General features: G+C 35.4%; 1 protein-coding gene across 3 annotated transcripts in view; it reads left to right on the top strand.

The window, feature by feature from the left end:
- The window catches only part of LOC149820895 (Tetratricopeptide repeat (TPR)-like superfamily protein), a 166,983-nt gene that overhangs the window by 5,372 nt on the left and 135,327 nt on the right, over positions 1-26,284 (top strand). For all 3 annotated transcript variants that reach the window (XR_016426348.1, XM_089981702.1, XM_089981703.1), the window contains exons 3-9: positions 88-206; positions 359-433; positions 8,288-8,381; positions 8,469-8,587; positions 10,734-10,804; positions 14,199-14,328; positions 25,339-25,511. Coding sequence is in view for 2 of the 3 variants with exons in the window: in XM_089981702.1 (XP_089837828.1) it covers positions 88-206; positions 359-433; positions 8,288-8,381; positions 8,469-8,587; positions 10,734-10,804; positions 14,199-14,328; positions 25,339-25,511 (781 nt within the window). In the remaining variant the exon portion in view is untranslated. The remainder of the gene's footprint in view (positions 1-87; positions 207-358; positions 434-8,287; positions 8,382-8,468; positions 8,588-10,733; positions 10,805-14,198; positions 14,329-25,338; positions 25,512-26,284) is intronic.

Below are 26,284 nucleotides of genomic sequence, written 5' to 3'. Positions count from 1 at the left end.
CAGCCACTAGTTTAGTTGTTCATTATTTATTATTCTCAAATTTGCTATTTATGGGACAACCCATCATTGCTGCGTTGTCTTAAGCAGTAAATATGGCAACGTCTTGCTATGAGTATGCTTGTCAGAAATCTGCAAACAATCTGGAGTTAATGATGGGCCTTTTCAATTGCCATGTTCGAGAATATTCATACGTGAAGCAACAGCAGGTCTGAATGATTTGAAAAATATCCTTATTTTCTTTATTCGTTGTATCATTGAGATGTAAAGAATTTATAAAACAGAAGTGTCTATGCTGCTTTACTTAGTTCTTTTAGCATTCTTTTTATTTGTTGTCCTTTCCATTTTCCTGGTGTGGCAGACGGCAATGAAAATGTATAAACTTGTTGGGGAAGAAAGATTTTTGCTTTGGGCAATTTGCAGCATTCAGTTACAGGTGTGTCATTGTTCATCTGGTTGATATTTTCTTTAAATTTTGTTATTGCAGCTATATGTTGCACTAAATGATTTTTTTTCTTTTCTTAGAGGAGCATTTCATGTATGAATCATTCTACATAAGGCTAGAAATACTAATGAATTTTCTTTTGAGATGAAAATGAATTGCATCATAACTGTGACTGTTGTTTGTTCACTTTCATTGTGCTTTTTGTTTGTACCTAGTGAATCTTAGCCTTCTATGCTTTACATTATATAAGCAGAGGTGTGACTCCTTGGAACGAGAGTGGGTTTTGTGATCTTCAAAAAGAAAGTGGAAAGAAATGAAAACAAGGTTATTTTTATGCATGTGTCTATGACTCTGGCAGATGAGAATGTAAACGAAGACCATGTTACTATTTAATTTTCTGATAACCAGGTTATTTACAGGTTAACAAGCTGTTATCCGAACAACAAAATCAGTTTTTCAGGGTTTACAAAAACCAGGTCAAGAAATCCGCTTTTCAGAAAACCAGATTTTACAGTGTGTCATCCAAACAGGGCTTTAGTGTTTTCAGCGACTATATATCACGAACACCACTTTTAATGCTTGATGCATTACTCCATTTATTAAAAATTAAGTCCATGTTGCTAGAACAATGAACTAAGCCTTCTCGAATGGTCTTGTACATTTTCTTTGCGTTCAGCAGAACATCTTGCCTCTATGTAGATGGCAGATCTGTATATATCAGTACCCTTTCATATATTGTTTCACTTGATTCAACCTTTTTTATTTTACAAATATGTATCATCCATAAAAGAGTGCCTATGCTCGAAGCCTGTAACAGAGATGATTTTGAAATTTTGACACCGAATCATCCTGAAGCCAGCTAAAAATAGAGATAGAATGGAGTTATTTACATTTAGTGTAGAGCTAAATACAACTGTCTAAAAAAAGCATCTTTAGCTACAAATTACAACCCTGACTGATGTGGTACTCAAAAAATATTCCTCTAGGAAACTGATGTCTTCATAATCTGCAGTTGTAATAACTCTTTAGATAATCAATAACATAGTGACTGAAGTAGAAGGAAAATATTCCTCTAGGAAACCAATATCTTCATGATAGAAATTGTGACAAAATGTCTCTCCATGACATAACTAAACAACTTCTATCTCGATGCTTTTGACAACTAAGGTAGAAACTAATGGAACTAAGATTTGCATTAGCAAATTAATAACAAAACTCCATTGCTATTCCATTCCAATAATAGAAACTGATGGAATTGAGGTTCACTTTTATTTAAGAAAGACCAAACACCGAAATTCATTTTTTCTTTAAGAAAGCCAAAGTGAAACACAAGAAGTCAGTTTCTATACATCTGACTAATAACAACAACAAATGTAGTAGCCAAACCTGTACAAAGCAGTTGATGATGCATAAATCCTGTTCAAGAGTTTTAACAATTAATATTGTATAAACCAAATCAAATTGTCCATATCTAAAACTCATGATATGGACATAGCCAATCAACAATACACAAAACAACAAAAAAATGACTCTTCATGTTGCTGCTGTGCCATCCATTTCTTTGTCCTCATTTCTTTTTGTGGTTCTGTTCCTTCATCTCTTGTGGCTTTTCTTCCTCCATCTTCTTGCTCTATCTCTTAATTAGAGTTTGTCGGTAAGATTTGACATTTTTTGTCATATGTTTCAAAGACAAAAGTTTAGTTTACAATCTAACTAATCTAATTTGTATATTATGAAGGATTAATAAATAATAATTCAAAGTACCTCACGATACTCAAGGTGATTATTATTGATCTGTTGTGCAACAGAGAGAACATGTACTCCACAGTCATGCCTACACCATATCATTTTTCGTACATATTAATAATCCACACATGCACGAGAGCTCATATCATCTTATTACTTACCCATTCTTTTGTTTTTGGGTTGCTCTAACGATTACAAGGTTCCACACTTTTGTGTTCAATCCAAATGCCCACCACATGAACTTCAACTGCACAGTTCAGAAAGAATGAACATATGCATGATAATAATGAACAAAAAACAAAATTTCTTAACTATTAAACACAATGTATGATACCAATCTGTGAACATCCTTCTCCACATGCGATTGACACCACAATGAGTTGTAATAACAAACCTCCTGTTGCTTTTTACGTATCACATAGACAACCCAATGATTCTCATTATGCCAACAACACATCAAATGCTATGGTGTAATTCTTCTTTCAGACAATTCAAAAACCATTTCCATGATTTAATATACTCTTTGTCTGCAACATCAAATGCTATGATGTAATTCTTCTTTTAGACACTCTAAAAACCACTTCCATGATGCAATAGAGTCCTTATCTACAACACCAAATGCTATGGTGAACATATGTTCGCAAGCACCAACAAAATGTGCTTCCAAGCATATGCCCATGTACTTTCACTTAAAAAGGTACTATCGAGGAAAGTGAGTGGACTACATCCTTGTATAAACCCTTCAATGCAGGGTCTTAAAGAAATGAATAGATACTTAAACTGATTTGTCCTTTAGTTTCAATTATTCCGCATGACCCTAGAATCGCGGTCTTCAGCTGATAAATGTACACAGGGAGCTCTTTGAAGGAATCTTCAAAAGAATCATAAAGCTCTACTTGTGCCTTTTATTTTCCTTGCCACACTTGCTTGTAATTAATTTTAACCTATCGATCATGAGAGATATCATTGATGATTTATCGCTGAGTCATTGATGGTTAGTCATGACTCATGTAGTCGATCACGTATGACATCCGAAACCCATTTTGCTGGCACATGCACTGCTTGCACATTATCATATGAACCATCACAAGTGTGGGTGCTTTCATAGGTTTTAGGCCGAAAGTAATTGGTACCACACACCCTCGAACAATGGATCTTCCATGGGCAGTTCATTTTTTCTTACACATATGACCAAAACTCTATTATTGCTACTCTTAAATTTGACCTTGTAATTTCATTGTATCACATAATTTTCAGCCACTCGACAACTCTTCACATCATCGAATTGCTGATTAACGTAAAGAGCGATGACCACTGTTATTAAAAACGCGCCTCAAGGCGCAAAAAGCGCGCCTCGCCTCAAGGCGAGGGGTTTTGTGCCTTGAGGCGCATGCATAAGGCGCAATACCCTTGAGGCATGCGCCTCATAGGCCTTGAGGCGCACGCCTCAGACGGAGGCACACACGCCGGGTATAGTGTTTCTTATGGTAGATACGCGAGATTCAATACTGATACTTTCAAACCGATATAAACGGGAAACACAAGAGACAAAATCATCAGTCGGGGAATGCCAGGGGCAAACAGAGGCGTTTCAAATAAAAATACAATAATACCCTCATCAACGAAAATATTATGACCGAAATAGGGTAGATATTTTGGTAAATTACAGTAAAACAAACACTAATTTGATAACAGAAGCATCACAAATTTGCGACTAGGCTCATTGTTTCTGCAAAGAGCAAAAAGCAAGAGCGCTGTGATAAAATCTCACTCAAGCTGTCTCTTGCCACTGGAGAAGACGCCGCCTTTGCAACAACTCTTCGACGACCCTCTGGTGCTGGGGAAACTTAAGAAAGAGAGAAACCTTAGCGATTGATCGATTCTCCGGTTGGCAGAAGGCTTTCTTTGTTTCTTCGGCGATGGCTACCATGATGGGAGCTTCGAGCGCTGGTTGTCGATGGATTCGAAGCTTCAGATTTCGGCCTTCCATGGCCTGAGATCGGTCGGACCAGCTCCGGTATATGGTGTCTTCGTCGTGTCGCCGTTGACCTCTCAGGCACAATCGTCGGTTGTCACGGCCGTTGCGATGGTGAGTTTATTCTTGTGTTTTTTGGATTTCTTGGGAGATTGAAGCTAGTTTTCTATGGAAACTTCGTTGTTCTGTTTGGTTTATATGGTCATTCTTAGTTGCATTCTTTGGGTTTTCCAGGAAATTTCGCTCCTTCGTTCGTTCTGACTTAGTAAGAAGGGAACAAAGATACTTTCTTATTAGCTTTTTAAAAATTTCAGCTTTTTGATGTGCGTTTGGCTTGTCGCTTTTTTCTTTCCCCCATTTATGAAAATATGCCGAAATACTCAAGGAATTGTATGATCATGGGATATCGAGTGTCTTATTTTAGCGACTTTAGAGCCAACAATTCAGAATTCGATAACACCATACCAAATGAAGGCCTACATCAATTCAGAATTACAAATTCCAGTGACATGGGTATTATTGTATTTTTGAGCAATGTATATAGAAAGAGATCCCCAGCCACACCCAATATCCAGAATTGTCTGCCCATCTTTTACATCTGCTCTCTCACAATATGTCTCCAGCATTGCTCTCTCAGCTTCCTCTAACGTGTCAGACTTATTTCTGAAGTAACAACAGCTGCAAAATACAGTTCATAATATTTCAAATTTTCAATTTGTTTAAACTGGGTCAGAAAGACCTGGTATAAGAAAGAACCAAGAGTAGCACACTTCAACAAACAATTCTCGTGTATTCTTATATTTGGCATTTGGCATTCGGCATTCTTGGGTCCCAGCAAACAAAGTGTTCTATGTTGATTACATAGGATTTCATTTTTCAACTTAGATTTATTTGATTGATTGCATGTTTTCGGTTTTGATGAATTTTTGTATTAAGGATATTGACAAAAATTTATTTATGTTAAGTTCCATAGCAGGATATCGATGTATTAAGCCTAATGACATTTTTGAATTTTTATATTAAGCACATTGACAGAAAGTGATCTATGTGTTAAGTTCCAGTCCATGACAGTTTTGATTTTTTTAGAAAAGACTAATTCGTTTGTTTTTTGTCCACAAGGATGCTTACTGATATTCTATGCTGCAGTTCATGCGCAGATGGACGATGTTCATCTTTTTTTTTAAATTTTTCTATTTTTTTAATTCAAGAAAGCATGCAGCTGTAGAAAGTGAAACGATTTTTAATTTAATGAATGCCCATGTTTTATTTTTTAGATACTTACATAGATTAAGTTGTTGCATTAATGTTACTCTTACATGTTAATCTCATATTTTTTCAGTATTTATTTGAGATTTTTTATTTCCTGTTGGTTGTTGCTTCATCAATAAAGTTTTTTTTTTATTTTTTTATAATTTTAGATATTTTTTATATTTTTTTTAAGTTTTAAAAAAAAAACTTTGAGGATTACGCTTTACGCCTCGAGGCTTACGCCTCGCCTCAGATTTTGGTGGAGCGCCTCGCTACGCCTCAACGCTTTTCACAACACTGGCGCTGACTGTTGTCAACCCGATTGCAGATGAAAAAACACATGCTTCCTCGCACTCTTCCGAGCATTGATCCATTTTTTGATCAGCTCAGGGACTAGCAATTAAAATGCTCTATAATACGCTTCATTGCAAAATCCACATACCACATTCTTGTAAAACATTAACCATGTTGAGAATTTTCATGATGTGTCATAACACAAGATGTTCGTACTTATCATATAATCATACCACATGCTTTGAGTTGCATTTTGCACATTCCTATCATCTTCGTCAGCATAAACTTCTTCATCATCATCTTCATCTCATGCATTCAACACATCATCAAAGCTTTGGGAGGATGGATAACTTTTGCATGTAAACGAGAATTTAATATGCATTCTCTTTATGAATGATGTTAAATGTTTAATCCAATTATATAAGGCATACCTTGTCGGGCCATCAACGTTACTCGTTAGTTGACTTGCATCGTACCCATGTGTTTCATCTGCCACATTGGTCATGTGTCCACACATGAGGCACATAAAAAAATGAGGCATGCCCCCCAATGACAAAAAAATGAAGTTTCTTCTCTTATTTCCCTTCCAGATGATCAATAAAATCATTCTCTCAAGGTCTGAAATGGCTCTAATACCATATCAAGACTGAAACAACAATAGTGAAAGAGGAGCAAAAACAACAATAAACTTCATTACACCTGAAATGAGAAGAATACAACCATATAAGGGAACCCCCCTCTACCCCCAATACATGACAAAAACTGTTGACTCTACACTACTTTAAAAAGTACTAAAATACCCCTGAAAAGAATGCTATGTACATATAAATACAAAAAAGGGGCAGCACACAAGGATGGTAATATACATATCATACATAAGTCTCAACATATTTTATGAATGTATGCTTGACAAGGCATGTGTTGGTCAGCTTGAGTTGGATGGCTGTTAAACTGAAGCAAATGGTTCTAAAGTAACAAATAGCGCAGTCTAGAACAAAACAAATTAGCTTTTTGCATGGTTATTGGTAGCTCGGAGGATACATACCCTAGATGTCATCAAAAGATGTGGGTTCACATAGCCAAACAATGTGTGATGTGTGGGTGCAAAGTGGAATCAACAATTCATCTTGCTTGTATGTTATTATGTATGTTCCTTACAATCTTCAGATTGGCTTGCCTGGATCTACATGTACAATGAAAACCATGTTTTAGAGACCTCCTCATGGGACCTGACACTTTAAGGAAATCTAAAAAATGGGGACGTATTTTGAGATTTTTGGGTGGTGTCTGCTTGGTGGGAAGTGTGGTTGGAAAGGAGTGGCCATACATTGAACAATCAATCTGTATATATCCAATCCGCTCATTGCAGAATACAGCAGGACATCCTATCTTGTGCTAGAGTTGTTTGGGAAGAACTCAATATCGATTGGATTGGTACCCTTAGGCTGGGAACCAACATTAATCTGTCACAAAGTCACATTAACATGAGGACGCATGATGTGGGTTCGACTCACGAATTCAATTTTTTTTGAGAAGTAGGACACAACACAATTTTTTTTTAATCAATAAAAACTATATTTTTTGATAATTTAATATTAAAAAATGCATTTTTATTGAAATAATATGAAAAAGTATTAAAAATAATAAAATACTATTTAAACAATGTCTGTACATGCCAATGTCCGTGATAATCCACATGTGTCTGGTCGTGTCACCAGGGACACACTGCCAAAATGGCGTGTCCCTGTGACAGGCATTAATGATAACTCATGAACTTTGATGATAACCTCATCATCTTTGCTGTATTTATTCGCTGATCAATAAAATTTCTTCTTGTCAAAAAACGAGTACAAAATAAATTATGTGTTCATTCTGTTTCATGCTTAATTCAGCTTGACTTGGTTCTCCCAGGATCAATACCATAGATTTTCTGAAAGGTGCCCAGGCTTTTTGAACACTAGAGTTCACTTATAAGGATTGATCATCATCCTATAGGTGGAAACTATCAAGTGCTCTTTCTTTTTCCACATCTGTTGCAATGTTTCCTTTCTTGGAGATGGTGCTTCCCTCTTTACACTTATTCAGATTTCCTAAGTAGACACACACCACTGCATTAGCCTTGCATCAATCATGCATTCTTTGTTGTTAAGGTCTTTTCAGAAACTGTGTCCCACAACTCTGGAACTATTTATTCCCAAATGTTGAAGCACATTCCTGTGGGTTCACTTTGCTTGGTTCTGACCTCAAGTTTTGAACTGTGACTGAACTTATATGAAGAACTGAGTTGTTAATTAGCTCGTAGCATGCCATCTCATGCAAAATAAAAAGGAATAATGTAACTAATTATTGTATGCATGATCTGAACTTGATTATCTTAAACATTTGTACATATATATTATGCGGTTCATTTTTATTTGGCCATGTTTATAAGTGTCATAATTAACATACAACTTCATGAATATGCATGTTTTTATATTCATTTTATTGTAAGATAGCAGCTGGTGATTAAATAAGTGTCATCCATGAACATACTTTCATTGTGTGTAACTAGAAGTAGATTTTCTGAGGTTCCTGTCTTCCAGGTTTTCTGTGGCGATGGAGGACAAAAACTGCTGCCGCTGGCTGAGGCTTTGCTTAAAAAGCATATTGCTTCACATAGTTTGCATGAACCTGAAGGTGCTTTCTTCATTCTCCATTCGACAGCTTATAATAGGTGCAGAACTATCTTCAGCTCACTGTAATACCTATTTGTTATATTTTCAGCACTTCTTGTATATATATCAATTTTGGAAGATCAGGGGAAATACAGAGCAGCTTTGGAGGTCCTCTCTGGAAAGTTAGGTTCTCTTCTTGTTATTGAAGTTGACAAGCTAAAGATACAGGTAAATTCTTGAATCTCTCTCTTTAATTATAGTGATGATTGGTGTCATCATCCTCACCTGTTATGAATATTTAGTATGTTGATCTTTTTTATGGTGGAGCTAAGGATTCTAGTAGTTAATAGGATGTCATTCTTTTGAAAACAAGCCACTGGAAAAGATCCTGTAAAACTGCTGTGGTTAGTCTATGCCGTTTTCTTTATAGATGCTTATATCCTGTTGTTGCAGTATGCCTGCCATTTTTGTTGGGCCCTTTTTCTCACGTATCCAGAAGTTTATATTCCTAGAGGTTGGTCATGCCATGCTTGGGACTCTTAGCATGCAGTTTAGTCTAACCATCAAATGCTTAGTCATCTCTAAAATCTAACAGGTATAGGTCAGCTCAATTTTAACTGTTTGTACTGCCCAAAATACAGATCTTGTCTATCATGTTAGTTTTTAAAAGATAAGCCTGAAGAACAACTTGAACAAAAGATTTATGAACAACTATATTAGAGAAGATGATAGGTTGCAAGTGAACATATGCTAAATAATTCATTGAATGATTCTCAATTCCAAAAAAAGTATCATTCACAATAAGCTTGAATAGAGAAAGGCACCTGATCCACTGTTCAGTTATGAAACCTTTAGTATTGAATGTCAAAGTTACATCACAACATTGCAGGAGATAAAAGAACTTACAAATTACCTCTAAGCAAGCAGACATCATAAGCAGACTGAAGCCATGGATGAGGAAAAAATTGCACTTCATATCTGTAACACGTAGGAGATTGTTGAAAGGCTGCAAAATGAAAATGTTTTAGGGTGCAAATGAGTTAAAATTAAACATAAGGCTAATGATTGTAAGAAGAGGTTTAAGGCAGGACCAGCAGCAAACAGATACATGCGTGAATATGGTCTGGACCTATGTCACATGGGTGCGGGTGCGGGGGTGCGGCAAAATAAATAAATAAATAAATAAATAAATAAATATATATATATATATATAATTTGTGTAGGGAAGAGGTTGAGCTGATGAGTTGTGGAGCCTCATTCAGAGTTTTTGCCCTTGCAGACAGGGGGGTCCGGGGGCTCCCCCCGGCGCGGGTCCCACTGCAGGTTCAGCGGGGGCAGTGCCCCCCATAAGAATTTTTTTAATATAAAAATTGAACACAAATAACCCTGGGTGCGGTCAACGCACCCAGGGTTGGGTTGACCGCACTGGGTGCTGCACCCGCACCCGGTTTGCCGAGTCCCTGTGACATAGGTCTGGACTATGTTGAAACATCTAGTCCGGCATAAAAATGAAATAATAACATATGCTATAGCCTTGGTCTTTGGGCGTTAATACAATTTCCATTCTGACCCTTAACCTACATCATTCTTTAGACAGTTGTATGACACCATAAAATAACATGGAGAACATCATAAAAAAGAAACAAATGTTTATCCCAAAGGAGCTATGCTAAATTGGGTTTTACTTTCCTTAAACACAGATGAAGTGTTTACCTGCAATATTGAAAGTTTAAACCATGATTAACAAATGCAATGCATCTTGCTGGAGCTGATAATATGATACACCAAGTGCATAAACCTGCAGAATAATACCATAATGATTTATAGAAAACCAAAGTTGCTGACTTCGCTAAATAACCAATAATTTATCAGAAACCCATAAGAAACTGTCCTTGAAGACAACAAAGAAAACTACGTCGCAGGGTCACAAGCTCGGATATTCCTTGCAGCATCATTTTCTACTATAAGGATTTCTTTTGTTCAAGCACCTCTATTAATCTGAAAATCTCCAAGTCTGTGACAGCTATCTATCAATTTTTCTAACCATGGTATGGATATGATTAGAAGACAGTGCATTTGTATGTCTTCCACTGCACTTCTGTGATACATTATGTGGGCCTTTTAGAATTATGATGCAACCTGGACATGCAGATGACATCTTTCTAGTTTCTAGAACATTATACTCGCTACATGGCTCAGTTAGCGTGCAGCTAGTTGAACCATGTTCACCTCAAATGCATGGCTCTGATTGAATCTGCTGTCATATTTGTGCTGACAATCATAAAATGTTGCTTAGAAAAAGCTTTAACTGCCGACATGCAGTTCTTGCTGTTGTAACTTCAGCGTTCATATTTGTTTGACTTTAAGCTGACAGGGGAGGCTACATTCTCGCGCCTGTGAACATGTGGCTGCCGCTGAAACCTTCAAAAAAGTTTTGGAGTCTTGGTATGTATTCATGTACTCATTGCTTATATGTATAACATATCCTGAAATGAATGAGAGAAAAAGCAATGTGCTTTGCTCCAAGGACCTTAGTTGTTGCAATATTAGATGTTTAACTGTTTTATGGCAAATTTCATTTTGATTCGTTTAGTTGGCAGACATGGAAATTGTTTGATAGAAAACAACCAAATACCAAATTTGCCTAATTGAAAAAGGTTGCAGCTAGGGGTGGACATTGGACCGGGCTGGGACTGCCTGATTCGGACCCTATTAGGGCCCGACATGCCCAAAACAAATGTCAGTCTGCCGAGAGCTCGACCTGACAATTGTCGGGTCGGGCACGGGTATCAGTACCCTGACATGACCTATCGAATAAGAAAACAGGTTGGGTCGGGGCAGAGCAAAATAACCCAAGACCCCCAAAACCCAGGCTTGTATATTCCAACCAGACTCTATTTATAGGTTTGGAAAGGTCTTCCTTTCCTCGCTGATCGATATGGGACTAATCCAACCTGCATTTGTTTTCAATATTATGCTTAAAAAGTCAAAAATCATATTAATAGTAATGTACTTATTAAATGTGACTTTATTAAAGGTGATTTTTCTCTTTCTTTTTTTGAGATAGAGAGAATATGCTTTTATATGAGAGAGAAAGAAGAAATTAATATCAATATACTTATTAAATGTGACTTTACATTAATGCCTTAGGGGTGAATAGTCCCATATCGATGAGTTGAAGAAAGTGGAGGGCTCTCCATTAGCTATAAAAGGAAGAACCTTCTACTACTTCAACACATGCCACTAAAATCTTAACAGGATTGGGTTGTGGATTTAATGAAACATGACCGATTATGTGACCCGTTATTGAGTTTAATGGTCCCCATAAGCGCCCGACTCGGGCTTCGACCCAAGCCCGACCCGATAACATATCGGGCCGGGCTCTCTCTATTAAAATACATTAATACCACAACCAATTTAGTAAATGACATTAAAAATTCACAAAACTGATCTTGCCTTTGTACATAATGTTGCATGATATGGGTACTCCTATTAAAAAACAATTTAGTAAATTGCATTCAACCCAAACCACTTCCCTTTGTCAATTTTAAAATGTTACATTACAACTAATTTTTGGCTCCTAATGCCCTCATCGTTTCTTTATAAGTAGTGTCTATATATATATAGGGTGCACCATTTTTCTTTTTTACATTTAACACCATAGAGATCTGTATGTTTTTCTTGCTGGGGAATGGCTTTTGGATAGTCAGAATACGATTTGTGTACAGGTTTCCCCAGCGATCTAAAAATTGATGGCTATGAATGTGTTAATTTTTCCAGACTCAAAGAACATGTTTTTTTTCATCAAAAACATGATCAAAGGGTCGATTCTCACTAAATCAACCATGTTGAACACATTTACGATGTTATATTTAGTTAAAACGGCTTGTATTGTGAGATTCTAAGTAGATTTGTAGGTACAATTTACTGCAGTAAATATATACCCTTTTCCATATACATGTGTATCTGTGTATATGAATTTATGTATGTATTTGTGTACGTCTATATTTATAGGAAAATATGTGGTACACTCGTCTGTGCCATACTCTATAGTAGAAATGATCAATTTTTTCACATTTTTTTGTTTTATTTGCACATCAAGCCCTATGGATATGATCTACATGTACTATTTAGTCAAAATATGTTTTAGATTGTCTGCTAGCATTATGTGAGCAGATTTTTTAAAGGTCTTCAAAAGTCAATGGTCTAGAATATATTAGATTTTGTGGTTGTAAAAAAAGTGTTTACAGCGAAACCACTCAATCCAAATTGTGCTTCCTAATAAATGTACCAAGGTTGTAAAAAATGTATTGTATCGTAACCTGTACCCACTGGGCCCAATGTGTTTACATAAACAAAAAAAATCATAAAGGATATTTTTCAGTTATTGAAAATTTTACATAACCAAAATTTTCCAAAATTCAAACAAAAATGAATTAGATAACATCAACCATGAGTATCATCATCATCATTATCTTTGTTTTTTTTCAAAAAAAATCTCTCTAAATCACTCTTAAGCTCTTTAGGGAAGAATATGAACTAAGGGATTTTTTTTTTGATATGAGTGCACTAAAACTGCATTTATAGTGTATCTTAAGATACACCCTGTATCAGAGTGTATCGTAAGATAAAGGAGTGCATCGTAGGATACACACCCATATCGAGATACGGCTGTGTGAACACCCAATAGATGCGATAAGTATCATAGCATATCATACGATATTTACAACATTGAAATGTACCACACTGGACACATTTGTGGGGCTAGATTAATCAAATGAAGCTTGCAGTTTCTGTTTCTACTGGTACGTTATTCTAGAGTATAGCCAATATTTTCCTCAAAGGCATGTGTATATATTTGTATATCTGTTTATATGAATAGATAAATACATAAATTATATGTCTCTCTCTCTCTCTCTCTCTCTCTCTATATATATATATATATATATATATATATATATATATATATATATATATATATATATATATATATAGAGAGAGAGAGAGAGAGAGAGAGAGAGAGAGAGAGAGAGAGAGAGAGAGAGAGAGTAGTTCCTGAACAATCTTATCTCCTAAATCATTCTAAATAGCTTCAAAGAGCAAAGTTTTGCATATTTACTTCATCTGAAGTTATAGATGTACTCTCTATAGCATACGTAGTGGAAAACTTGTATTAAATTATGCATTTTTCATACTTGTGTTGCTACTGTGATCAAAATCAACGCCTCATTTTGCATGAAAACCTGGTGACTTAAAAATCAATTTTTCTAGTTAAATTGATTTGATCCATAATATGGTTTTCATAAATAAGCAATGATAAGCACATCTAAAGATATGAATTAAGCAAAAAGCACCTGGAACTATGTTTTCTAAAAGCGTTTAGGACATTCAGGACATAAAACTGTTCAGGAGCTACTAATGTTCGTATATGTATTTACAAACACGCACACACACACACACACACACACATATATATATATATATATAAATGTATACATAAATAAATGTATATGGGCATGCGATGTTTTTCACTAACCTTGCGTGGTAGCCTTTTATCTCTTTGCCATTGGCATCTCTGGCATTTTAGCTGTGATTCCTTCTATGTTTACTAGAATTTATATCTTCTACCATTATAATTTCTGGGTTCTTGTTTGAAACATGTTCAACTGTCATAAGTTCTTGTCCAAGTTGAGTAGCAACAAAAAATGAAATTATCTTTTGTGTAGTTTTTCATTTGAAACAGTAAACTCATCATTACTTTTTTACTTGTACCAGTGTGACTTGCTTTATGTATTTATTTCTTTTTGAATTGCTCCCTGATGTTTCTTTTGTTCTGCAGCCCTGATGATTGGGAATCTTTCTTGCGTTATCTAGACTGCTTGCTGGAGGATAATACAGATGGTGATTTCCATTGCCAAGAATATGGAAATAATGAACTGTGCAATTCAACTAATTTGACAAATGAACTGGTGCTTCCTTGTCCCTTTGATTTACATTTTGTGATCCTCTACGCTATGGGTAGAGGGGATGTGATACAACCTGGTTGTAAACAATACAGTAGAACATTTGGAAATATGCTTTGAGTGGCTTGCTTGGGTGACATGACACATAAGACATCCACCAAGTTTTTGTTGGTTCTTTTCACATTAAAATTTATTATTTTGCCGATAATGTTTAGCATTGATTTGAAAATTCATATCTTTTCTTCTGGAGTTTTGGGTAATATGGTTTTGAGTGATTTTTCTGTTGACACAATAAGCAAAAGGACATGTTAGAAACAGATAATCTATTGGCGCCTTTTTGTAGTAAAATTTAGTATTTTCCCCAATAATCTTGTGCCTAAATATATATATCCATGTATGCTTTTCTGATAGCCAATTTAGAAATGAAGAATGAATGGACGATTTAGTTTTCAATGTTTAGCATGTTTTGTGAATCAGTCCCTACAAATGTGATCGATCTAGTTTATTTAGTGAAAAAGGAAATTTTTATTAATGAACATTTTTAGAATAATCTAAAAGTCAATGGTTCACATTTCAATATAAACTGTACAGTAAAAATTGAGAGCTGACGTGAAAAAGAAAAAGAAAACAATTAAAAAAGTAAATGATTCATTAAGCCATCCATGTCTGAACTCTTTAATAGGGACCAATTCTGTGTGTGTAGTTCCTCCTAACAGCTTGTGGATAAAAAGAATGAACAGTCTTAGTTTTCAATGTTACAGGTGGTTTTTACTTAATCTGAATATGCAAATTTGTTTATCATTGCCTGTTTAGTAGAAAACATGCTTTTGATTGAATCGTTGCAAATGTGTTGTAAATTTAGATGCAATATGAGTCATGGTGTTTAAATTCCTTTGTGAATAAATATAAACTTAAAATTTCTCTAATCTAATGCATGGTTTCCACTAAAAAAGTATAGAAATCACGTTTACAGGGTCTAATTTGCAAAACATGCAATAAAACATTGGGACTAATGTGGGGGTGTGTTGGCAACAACCTCATCGTCCTCGTCCTCCCCATCCACATAAGGTCTCCACACAACCTGTACAATCGAGATTGTGGTTTAGATATACAAATAATTATTCATGAAAAATGCTGAATGCGATAACGATTTATACTAAGGAAGACAAAATGCTGAATGTGATGATTATTTAAGAATGCTAAACATTACAACAATTTACTCTAATAAAAGTTAGATGCAAATGTGATAACAATTTGTACTAAGGAATACAAAATCGTAAAACGATGATTACTTAAGAATGCTAAACATTACAACGATTTACGCAAATGAAAGTTAGATGCAAATGCGATAACGATTTGTACTAAGAAAGACAAAATGCTGAATGCAATGATTACTTAAGAATGTTAAACATTACAACGATTTACGCTAATGAAAGTTAGATGCAATTGCGATAACGATTTGTACTAAGGAATACAAAATCCTAAAGCGATGATTACTTAAGAATGCTAAACATTACAACGATTTATGCTAATGAAAGTTAGATGCAAATGCGATAACGATTTGTACTAAGGAAGACAAAATGCTGAATGCGATGATTACTTAAGAATGCTAAACATTACAATGATTTACGTTAATGAAAGTTAGATGTACATGCGATAACGATTTGTACTAAGGCATACAAAATCCTAAAGCGATGATTACTTAAGAATGCTAAACATTACAACAATTTACGCTAATGAAAGTTAGAGGCAAATACGATAACAATTTGTAATAAGGAAGACAAAATCCTAAAGCGATGATTACTTAAGAATACTAAACATTACAACGATTTATGCTAATGAAACTTAGATGCTAAGGAGATAACAATTTGTACTAAGGAAGACAAAATCCTAAAGCGATGATTACTTAAGAATGCTAAACATTACAACGATTTATGCTAATGACAGTTAGATGCTAAGACGATAACGATTTGTACTAAGGAAGACAAAATCATAAAACGATGATTACTTAAGAATGCTAAACATTACAACTCGTTATTTCCTTAGTACAAGTCATTATCTCCTTAGCATCTAACTTTCATTAGCGTAAATCGTTGTAATGTTTAGCATTCTTAAGTAATCATCGCTTTAAAATTTTGTCTTCCTTAGTACAAATCGTTATCTCCTTAGCATCTAACTTTTATTAGCGTAAATCTTTATAATGTTTAGCATTCTTAAGTAATCATTGCTTTAGGATTTTGTCTTCCTTAGTACAAATCGTTATCACATTTGCATCTAACTTTCATTAGCGTAAATCGTTGTAATGTTTAGCATTCTTAAATAATCATCACTTTAGGATTTTGTCTTAGTACAAATCGTTATCTCCTTACCATCTAACTTTCATTAGCGTAAATCGTTATAATGTTTAACATTCTTAAGTAATCATCGCTTTAGGATTTTATCTTCCTTATTACAAAATGTTATCGCATTTGCATCTAACTTTCATTAGTGTAAATCGTTGTAATGTTTAGCATTCTTAAGTAATCATCACTTTAGGATTTTGTATTTCTTAGTACAAATCGTTATCGCATGTGCATCTAACTTTCATTAGTGTAAATCATTGTAATGTTTAGCGTTCTTAAGTAATCATCGCATTCAGTATTTTGTCTTCCTTAGTACAAATCGTTATCGCATTTGCATCTAACTTTCATTATTGTAAATCATTGTAATGTTTAGCATTCTTAAGTAATCATCGCTTTACGATTTTGTATTTCTTAGTACAAATTGTTATCATATTTGCATTTAACTTTTATTAGCGTAAATCATTGTAATGTTTAACATTCTTAAGTAATCATCACATTCAACATTTTGTCTTCCTTAGTACAAATCGTTATCGAATTCAGCATTTTGTATGAATAATTATTTATATATCTAAACCACAATCTCGATTGTACAGGTTGTGTGGAGACCTCATGGAGATGGAGAGGACGAGGACGGCGAGGTTGTTGCTGAGGCTGCGAGACAATCCCGTTTGTGAAGGTGCGTTGGCAGCATCACAGATTAGACGAGTGCACTTGGGAGCTCAAAGACGATATGCTTAACCACTACCCACATTTATTAGGTACGTTTTTAATTTTGTGGATAAAATTCTTTTAAGGGGGTAGAGATGTAATATGGTGTATTTTTTCATGATTTTTAAATTCAAAAAATATAAATTTTAAATTATATATTTAATTAAATTGATAAAATCATGATAAAATAGATATGGTATAAGTGACATTAGCCGGGTCTAGGCGTGGCACAGAGCCCACTGACAAGACCTAGTTGAGCTAATTATGAATTGAGAATTTTTTTGTTTTTAACCTTTTAATTCAAGCGAAATTCAGGTTAAATTTAGGCAAAATTTGAAGGCGAAATTCAGGTAAGAACATCGTTAGATGCGCCTCGGAATACTGATCGCATTGGCGGCCTGTTTTTCGAAATTGGATTATATTTGGCCCAAAAATTACATTTTTTTCAAAAATGATTGCCCACTATTTTTAACTTTGGATTGAACTGGGTCTGATCTGTTTGATCTAAGTTAATATGGTTCTGGATCCAGTCTAAGACCCATATTGACTAGGATCTGGTCCAAGTAGGATTTATATGGATTTGGGTCTTGGATCCTGATCTGGATCTAAAATCCATCCATGGCCAATTTAAAACTTTAAATTCAACTTTAAATTGGATAAGGTAGAGTTCTACGTGGGGTAGAACTCTACCCTCATAGAGGTGTTCCACAAAGGGGCAATACAACAACAACAAACAACAACAACAACAACTACGCCTTTATCCCAAAACAATTGGGGTCGACAATATGAACAAAAAAAGAAAATCATTCTGGGTCTTCCACATGAATCCTTCTCCTTCAATCATTTCTATCCAATGCCATGTCCTCGGTGAGGTTCAAAGCATTCGTATCCTTTCTTATCATCTCCATCCAAGTCTTCTTAGGCCTACCCCGACCTCTTTTAACTAATATATTTTCCCATTTCTCCATCCTTCTAACTTGGGCATCATTAAGCCTTCGCCGAATATGTCCAAACCACCGTAAACGATTCTCTCTCATCTTATTTTCAATGGATGCAACGCCTACCTTCTTACGTATCTCCTCGTTTCGAATCTTATCTTTTATTGTATTTTCACACATCCATCTAAGCATATGCATCTCAGCTACACTCATTTTTTGAATATGATGTCTCTTGGCAGCCCAACATTCCGTACTATGTAGTAACACAGCCTAATTGTCGTCTTATAAAACTTTTCCTTCAACCACAATGACATTCTGCGATCGCACAACACTCTAGTTGCACTTTTCCATTTCATCCACCCAACCTTTATCCAATGATTTACATCTCCATCAATTTCTCCATACTTTTGAATGATAGATCCCAAATATTTGAAACAGTCATCCACTGGTATTTCTTGCTCACCAAGCTTCACTACACTCCCATCACTACTTCGTTGCTTACTAAACCGACATTCCATATATTCTGTCTTACTCTTACTCAACTTAAAACCTCTTGCTTCCAATGTTTGTCTCCATAGTTCTAACTTAGCATTAACCCCCGCTCTAGACTCATCAATCAAAACAATATCATCAACAAACAACATACACCACAACACATTTTCTTGAATTGATCTCGTAAGCTCATCCATCACTATAGCAAATAGGAAATGGCTTAATGCAGATCCTTGATGTAACCCAACTGTTATAGGAAAATTGATTGTCACCCCTCCACAAGTGCGGACATTGGTTACTACTCCTTCGTACATATCTTTAATTATACTAATGTACTAGAGAAACACCTTTCTTCATTATTGTCCACCAGAGAACATCCCTAGGTACTCTATCGTATGCCTTCTCCAAATCAATAAAAACCATATGCAAATCTTTGTTCCTCTCTTTATATCTCTCAATAAGTTGTTTAAGAAGATGTATAGCTTCCATAGTTGATCTTCCAGGCATAAAACCAAATTGATTCTCCGATATCATGACAACCTTCCTCAACCTATACTCAATCACCATCTCCTAAAGTTTCATAGTATAACTCGTGAGTTTTATACCACGATAGTTTGTGCAATCTTGTCTATCACCCTTATTCTTATATAGAGGCACCAAAGTACTCTTCCTCCACTCATTGGGCATCTTATTTGTCCGCCAAATCTTGTTAAAAAGATTTGTCAACCATTCTAAACCTTTCTCACCCAAGCATTTTCAAGCCTCGATAGGTATATTATCTCGGCCAAATGCCCTTCTTGATTTCATTTTCTTCAAATCCTCTGCAATTTCTTTCTTTTGAATCTTGCGCATGAAGTCACGATTCATCTCATGAAAAGGAATGGAGAAGTCTCCAAGATTAGCTTATCAAAATAATCTTTCTATCTCTCCTTAATCTCCTCATCTTTGACTAAAACCCTTTGTGTTTCATCTTTGATACATCTAACCATACCCAGATCCCTCAATTTCCTATCTCTCATCTTTGCAAGCCTATAAATATCCTTCTCGCCCTCTTTGGTATCCAACTCGTCATAAACCTCCTTATATACCGTATCCCTCGCGTTTCGAACTACTTTTTTAGCTTTTTTCTTTGCTATCATATACTTCTCCAAATTCGTATTATCACGACTCTTACTTAGATTTCTATAACACTCTCTTTTAACCTTAATAGCTAATTTGATATCATCGTTCCACCATGATGTATCCTTACCTAGCAGTGCACTACCTTTAGACTCACCCAATACCTCCTTAGCCACCTTTCTCATGCCACTTGCTATCTTATTCCACATTGATTCTGAATTCTCCTCGAGACACCAATCAGCTTCCTTAACTACCTGCTCTATAAACATTCCTTGTTTAGCTCCTTTCAGTGCCCACCACTTAATTCTAGAATCTATCCTATGTCTATCCCTTTTGCGGCATTTTCTAATTCTAAGATCTAAAATTAAGACTCTATGTTGTGTAGCTACACTTTCTCCCGGTATAACCTTACAATCGATGCAACAACCCCTATCTCTCTTTCTAAGTAGGAACAAATCTATCTGACTCGTATTAACCCCACTTTTAAATGTTACTAGGTGAGACTCCCTTTTCCTAAACCAAGTGTTTGCTAAGATCCTATCATAGGACAAACCAAAATCTAAAATCCTTTCTCCACTTTTGTTACTTTCTCCTATACCATAACCTCCATGGATACTCTCAAATCCATCCCTACTAATGCCTACATGTCCATTAAGGTCACCGCCAATGAAAAACTTTTCTCCATAAGATATCCCTTGTACTACTCCATCTAAATCTTTCCAAAATTGACGCTTAATGGAATCATCTAAACCTACTTGAGGTGCATAAACACTACTAATATTAATAATATCCGTACTTAATACTAATTTAATAAGTAAAATCTTATCACCCTTCCTACGGACCTCAACTACATTATCTATAAACTCACGACTAATAACAATCCCTATTCTATTCCTATTCCTATTTATTCCTGTATACCAAATCTTATATCCCAAAGGTTCTATCACTTTTGCTTTCTCACCTACCCATTTGGTATCTTGTAGACATAAAATATCCATCTTTCTCCTACACATAACATCTACTAACTCTACCAACTTACCAGTTAAAGACACTATGTTCCAAGTGGCTAACCTAATTTTATGGTTTTGAACTATCTTCTTTACACCCACCCGTCCAACAAAGTGAGGGAACCCTTGCCTATTTGACACCACACTCGGGCGTCGGTGTGACGCGTCGCTTCTGGGCGACGACCTAGCAACCCTTGCCCATTTATCACTGCCTCCAGGCCTATAGAGTACAACACGTCGCTCAGTAGGGAACACCCCAACGAAATTCTCATATTGGTTCATATTCATAGGGTGTAACTAAGTTTTTATGCTGGCTGTCAGTGGCCTACCGTAACCCTCCTCCTTCATCCGGGCTTGGAACCGGCAGTGTATAGCTAAACAATTATACACAGGGGGCGATACCCTCTGAAATATTCTCTAGAATATTAAATTAAATAAGGGATCTAGAATATTCATAAATCTGGAATTAAGCATTTGAAATATACACTTTGATTTAGATATGCTATGCTTTTGAACATGCATAACTGGTTCAGATCTGCTGAGTGGATACTCAGGCAGATTTGGTCCAGACCTGCCGAGTGCCATACGTATGCAGATCTGATTAGATATTCCGAGTGTCATATGTATGCAGATCTGATTAGACCTGTCGAGTTTCATTAGTGCGTAAATCTGATAAGATCTACCGAGTTTACTTAGTGCGCAAATCTGATTAGATCTGTTGAGTTTCATTAGTGCGCAAATCTGATGAGATATGTCAAGTTTCAATAGTGCACAAATCTCATCAGACCTGCTGAGTTTATCTACATGCAGATCTGGTCAGATTCGTCAAGTTTAGGTGCACCGATTTGGACTAGATCTGCCAAATATATGATTATTTGTGTTTGATTTAGATCTGTCCAGCTGCATGCACATGCAATTGAATGTGATGTTTTGATTTCCTTTTAGTCGAATTATATCTTCATGCATCTCTAGAAAATTATATGTTACAATTCTATTGATTTTGTATTCATGTAAGAGTGTAGCCAACATGTTCTTGCTGTACACATGGTTTCTTATGGTCTGGCCGACCTATGTACATGATTATAATCATGTACATGGATTAACCAGTATGCTGGAAATATATATTTTTCAGCATTGGTCGACTCATGTACATGAATTTAATCATGTACATAGATTAGCCCCAGTTGTTGGCTTGATAAAATATTTCTGCATTGTTGATTTAGTACATGAATTTGATCATGTACACGTTTAAGATTGATGTATGCATTCTTTCTGAAATGATACACGAACATGATTTTGATTTGATCAACTTGCGATTGTGCATATCATACACATGAATATGAAATTTATTTGATGTTTGCATAAATGTGATCATATGCACGTTTGGATATTTATGTATGAAATTGATCATGATAATGTGTTATGCAAGCATTTGTTTGCATGCGTACGCGTTTGGCTTCATGTGCATTCATTTGTGTGTTTGAATGCGCGTTGTGAACATGTTGGAAACAATGAGTGTATTGCATGTTTACTGAAATTTTGCAAAGATGCATAAATCACTTTTGAGATGTGTTGGTGATCAGATCTGAACCACTGCGGGCCATGTAGGCTAAGAGCATGTGTTGCTCCAAATGTTGATTTTATTTATGCATTGCAAAATTTATTTTTAAAAATCTAATGGTTTTTTTCAAAATTAATTGTATTGTTAAATTGTGTGGGCCAGGGTCTGAAATTGGTTTTGTATATTGATTTGCAAAACGGTTATTGTTTAAAGAACTTGAAATTTATTTGAAAAGGTAAAAAATACCAAACAATGTAATTAATCTCTTCCTTGATGTCGCTTCTACAGTGTGAGAATCTTGGATGACGGACTTGGATGACCATGAGGATACTAAAACTCTGTGTGCGTTTGTGCCTCTGAACCCGATATGGTGGTTCACCTTCCGACCATGGTTTTAGGGAGATTCAACCACTTTGCTTGGGGGTGTTTTTGACTCAGTTGTAGTTATTGGTATACCAAAAAAGTAGCGTCAGTGAATGTTGATTTCCCTAATGTCTTGACATTAGATGTTGATTTCTAATGTTCCGATGGATGACGTTGATTCCTGCTATCGGTCGAAGAACACGTGTGAAACCTAGTAATAAAATACAAATTGTGTGTTAAGCTACAACTGAAAACCTAATTTAGACTTCGAGAATTTATGCCCGTTTTGAGTATCCGCAGGTTTAAGGAAAAGTGAAAATTAAATTTGTATGCATTTAATAGGGTCATGCATGTAAAAGAAACTCTGGTAAATAACTTAATAACTTATTCATGCATGTGTATTGAATCATGCATAATTACTGTTCATCACTAGTTCATGCATTTATGCATATTTGACTTTGCATAATATTTGATTCTACATGATATCTTATTTAAATGCTTGAATGGTAAGTTGATTGTGTTGTAAGTTAATAGTTGTGATATTCCTTTGAAATTTATGCTTGAATTTGTTTATGCTATTTTCTTTGCTATTTGGATTTTTAAAGAAATTCGTACAAAGGTCTTCGGTTCTTACCTGTTTTCTTAAAACTGTTTTACAGTCACGGATGCTCAGTGATGTCCTTACTAGCTGGCTAGAGACTATGAGCTCTGTGACTCATTTCTGGTTTTCTAACATGGTGGCTCTACGAAGATAAACGATTTTTGCTATTCTAGACTATTTGACATTTGAATTATTCATCGTTTGATTCAATGCATAGTTTGCTTTATGGTTTGATATATTAAATCTGTGATGCCCCATATCCTTGGGTGTGTTTCCGCAATTGTTTAAAAAAAAATTCACTATTTTTACGAGGGGTCAATTGGGGTCGTTACACAAGTTGGTTTAGAAATGAAGAGGTGAGGGTATTGGAAGAAGCCATAAATCAAAAAATAATATAGGAATCAGCAGAAAAGGACAATCTGTTTGCAGGAATCAGAAAAACAGAATCAGGCAATCCGTACATCTTTTTTTTGCCTGTTAAAAACGAGATAGCCTGAGAGTCCAAATCTGATGTGTACTTGGAGGGTGAGGTTAGATCTGATGTAGATCTATACTTTTAAAGACATCTTTCCTTTTTTTTTTTGAATAGATTCTAGCAAACAGATGCAGATCTGATATAGATGTGACAAAGAGAGAAAAACACAAAGGTAGATTTCAAGAAAAAAAAATAGGGTTCAGATCTGGTATGCACTTCAGAGCAAAAGGTTAGATCTGATGTAGATCTATACCTTTTAAGGGTAGGATGAAGGAGACAAAACCAGATCTGATTAAGGTCTGATGAAAGAACTCAGATCTGTTACAGATCTGATGAAAGGAAATCAGATCTGAGTAAAGAAATCAGATCTGGTACAGATCTGATGAAAAAAAGGGATGTAAAATACCTTTTAATCAGATCTGATAAAAAATATGATCAAAGAAAGGACAAAAGAAAAAAAAATGATAGTGAAAAGAAATAGGAAGAAAAAAGAGAAACAAAAAGGTTGAGGGAATTTTTTTTTTGAGAGAAAGGAAGAATATCACGATCTGATGAAACTTACCTGGACCTGCTCTGTTACCATGTAAGAACTGTGACGTCGGGATGCATACCTGGGATAATGGAGGTCATACCCAGTATGGGACGTCTCCTCTTTTATATTATTGATTGGGGCAAATTACAATAATTCCCATGACACAAATAATAAAGTACAACTTATAATAAAATACAAATGGGACAATAATGCCCCTGTTACACATATTAACGAGTTCTAACAGTAATTATCTCCGTACCCACTTTTCCAGAAATCCGCTTGATATCACTCATACTACCCAACACCATGAAATGGCTGCACATGTTTTTCTTAACCATTTTCCCTTTATTCCCTTTTTTCTGGATGACAAACTGAAGTGCTACACTTGCTTTTCTTGTCCATTTTTGCTTTTCCCCCTTCTCAAAGGCAAATTGGAGGATGGCCCTTGTGGTGTTTGAACCGTGCGGCACTTAGCTAAGATACAGCAACTTTATTGATCTGGATTTTGAATCCTTGTGTGTTACTGCTACTACCACAAGAAATTAAAAAATGTTTTTATAGTTAGGGATTCTTAGAGAATCTCCCTGTATGTTTTGCTATCCATGCAGTCAATAATGAAAGTGTGCCCTTATTTGTAATATGCGATTATGACATAGAATTATGACTTTTTATAATTCCAACTAGTTATGCATTGCAAACTGGAAAATCTGCACACACATCCAGTCTTTTTCCCTTGTTCTCGACCTTGCATGCATGCCCTAGGTGTTGCATAAGCATGTGCTTGATATTAGTCCATGAAACCGCCATCACCTACACTGTAATTTTTATGCACATACGTATTTCAACAAACTGAATTTTGATGAATGATTGACTTGCAGATTGATTCACGCCTTTCAAGTTCCCTATCTTTTGTCCAAAATTTACAGTCTATCAATGCAAATGATATAAGATGCCCTTACTTGGCAAGTCTTGAAATACAAAGACGAAGGCAGCTATATCAAAAGACTGATGATGGAAAGCTAATGGAGAATATCTTGGAGTACTTTTACAGGTGTATTTCAGTAGCTATCACACTTTTGTGTTCTGTTTATATGGTTAGTTAGATGGTTGTGATGCAATTCTTATGGGCTAATGCGTGTAGTAGACAGTTGCATGGCCCTACTGTTGTGAGTTGTTCTATGAAGAAGATCTCTGCACATGTACATGAATCCAAAATGATGGCAGTATATTGGGATTGTTTTATTGCTGCAAATTTGTTTGGTGTGACTGGTTAGGATTAATAATTATGTTGTGCTAATTATGTTGTCTAATCAAAATCTAATTCCCATGCAAGATAAGTTTTCTTGTGGTAAACTGTACTATTAGACAAAACTGTTTCATGTGTCTCATATTTCCGTTTTATGGTTTCCATATGAATACTAGTTGGCCAAGGCATACAATGTAATATGTGATTGACAATGTAAAATATGTGTAGCCTTATCAAGGTTTGTACCATAAGCCTATCATACTCGTAGCTTTTGGATAAGTTATCTGCTCTCAATGTTGGAATCATTTGAAAGATGATGTTCTTATTGTCTGAGGAATTGTGTGGTTAACATTATCCCATGACTACTGCATATGTTTGTTAACTTGATGCCGTTATCTCTGTAAATTTCATGCAAAGAAACTTCTTAAGATTCACAGGCTTTTTAATTTTAATTTTTTAAATGATTATTGCAATGCGATCCTCTCATCTACCAGTCATCTGCATACCATGATTTATCATAAACAAATTCAAAACTCTGAAAATGCCTTAACTACTTTGCTTGTGAATTGGTACCTCTG

The sequence above is a fragment of the Nuphar pumila genome, chromosome 12 (genome assembly GCF_984573655.1).
Source record: "Nuphar pumila chromosome 12, dmNupPumi1.hap1.1, whole genome shotgun sequence".
In the NCBI taxonomy this organism is placed as follows: domain Eukaryota; kingdom Viridiplantae; phylum Streptophyta; class Magnoliopsida; order Nymphaeales; family Nymphaeaceae; genus Nuphar; species Nuphar pumila.
Note: the sequence above shows the minus strand (reverse complement) of the source record. Positions and strands in the feature narration are given on the sequence as shown.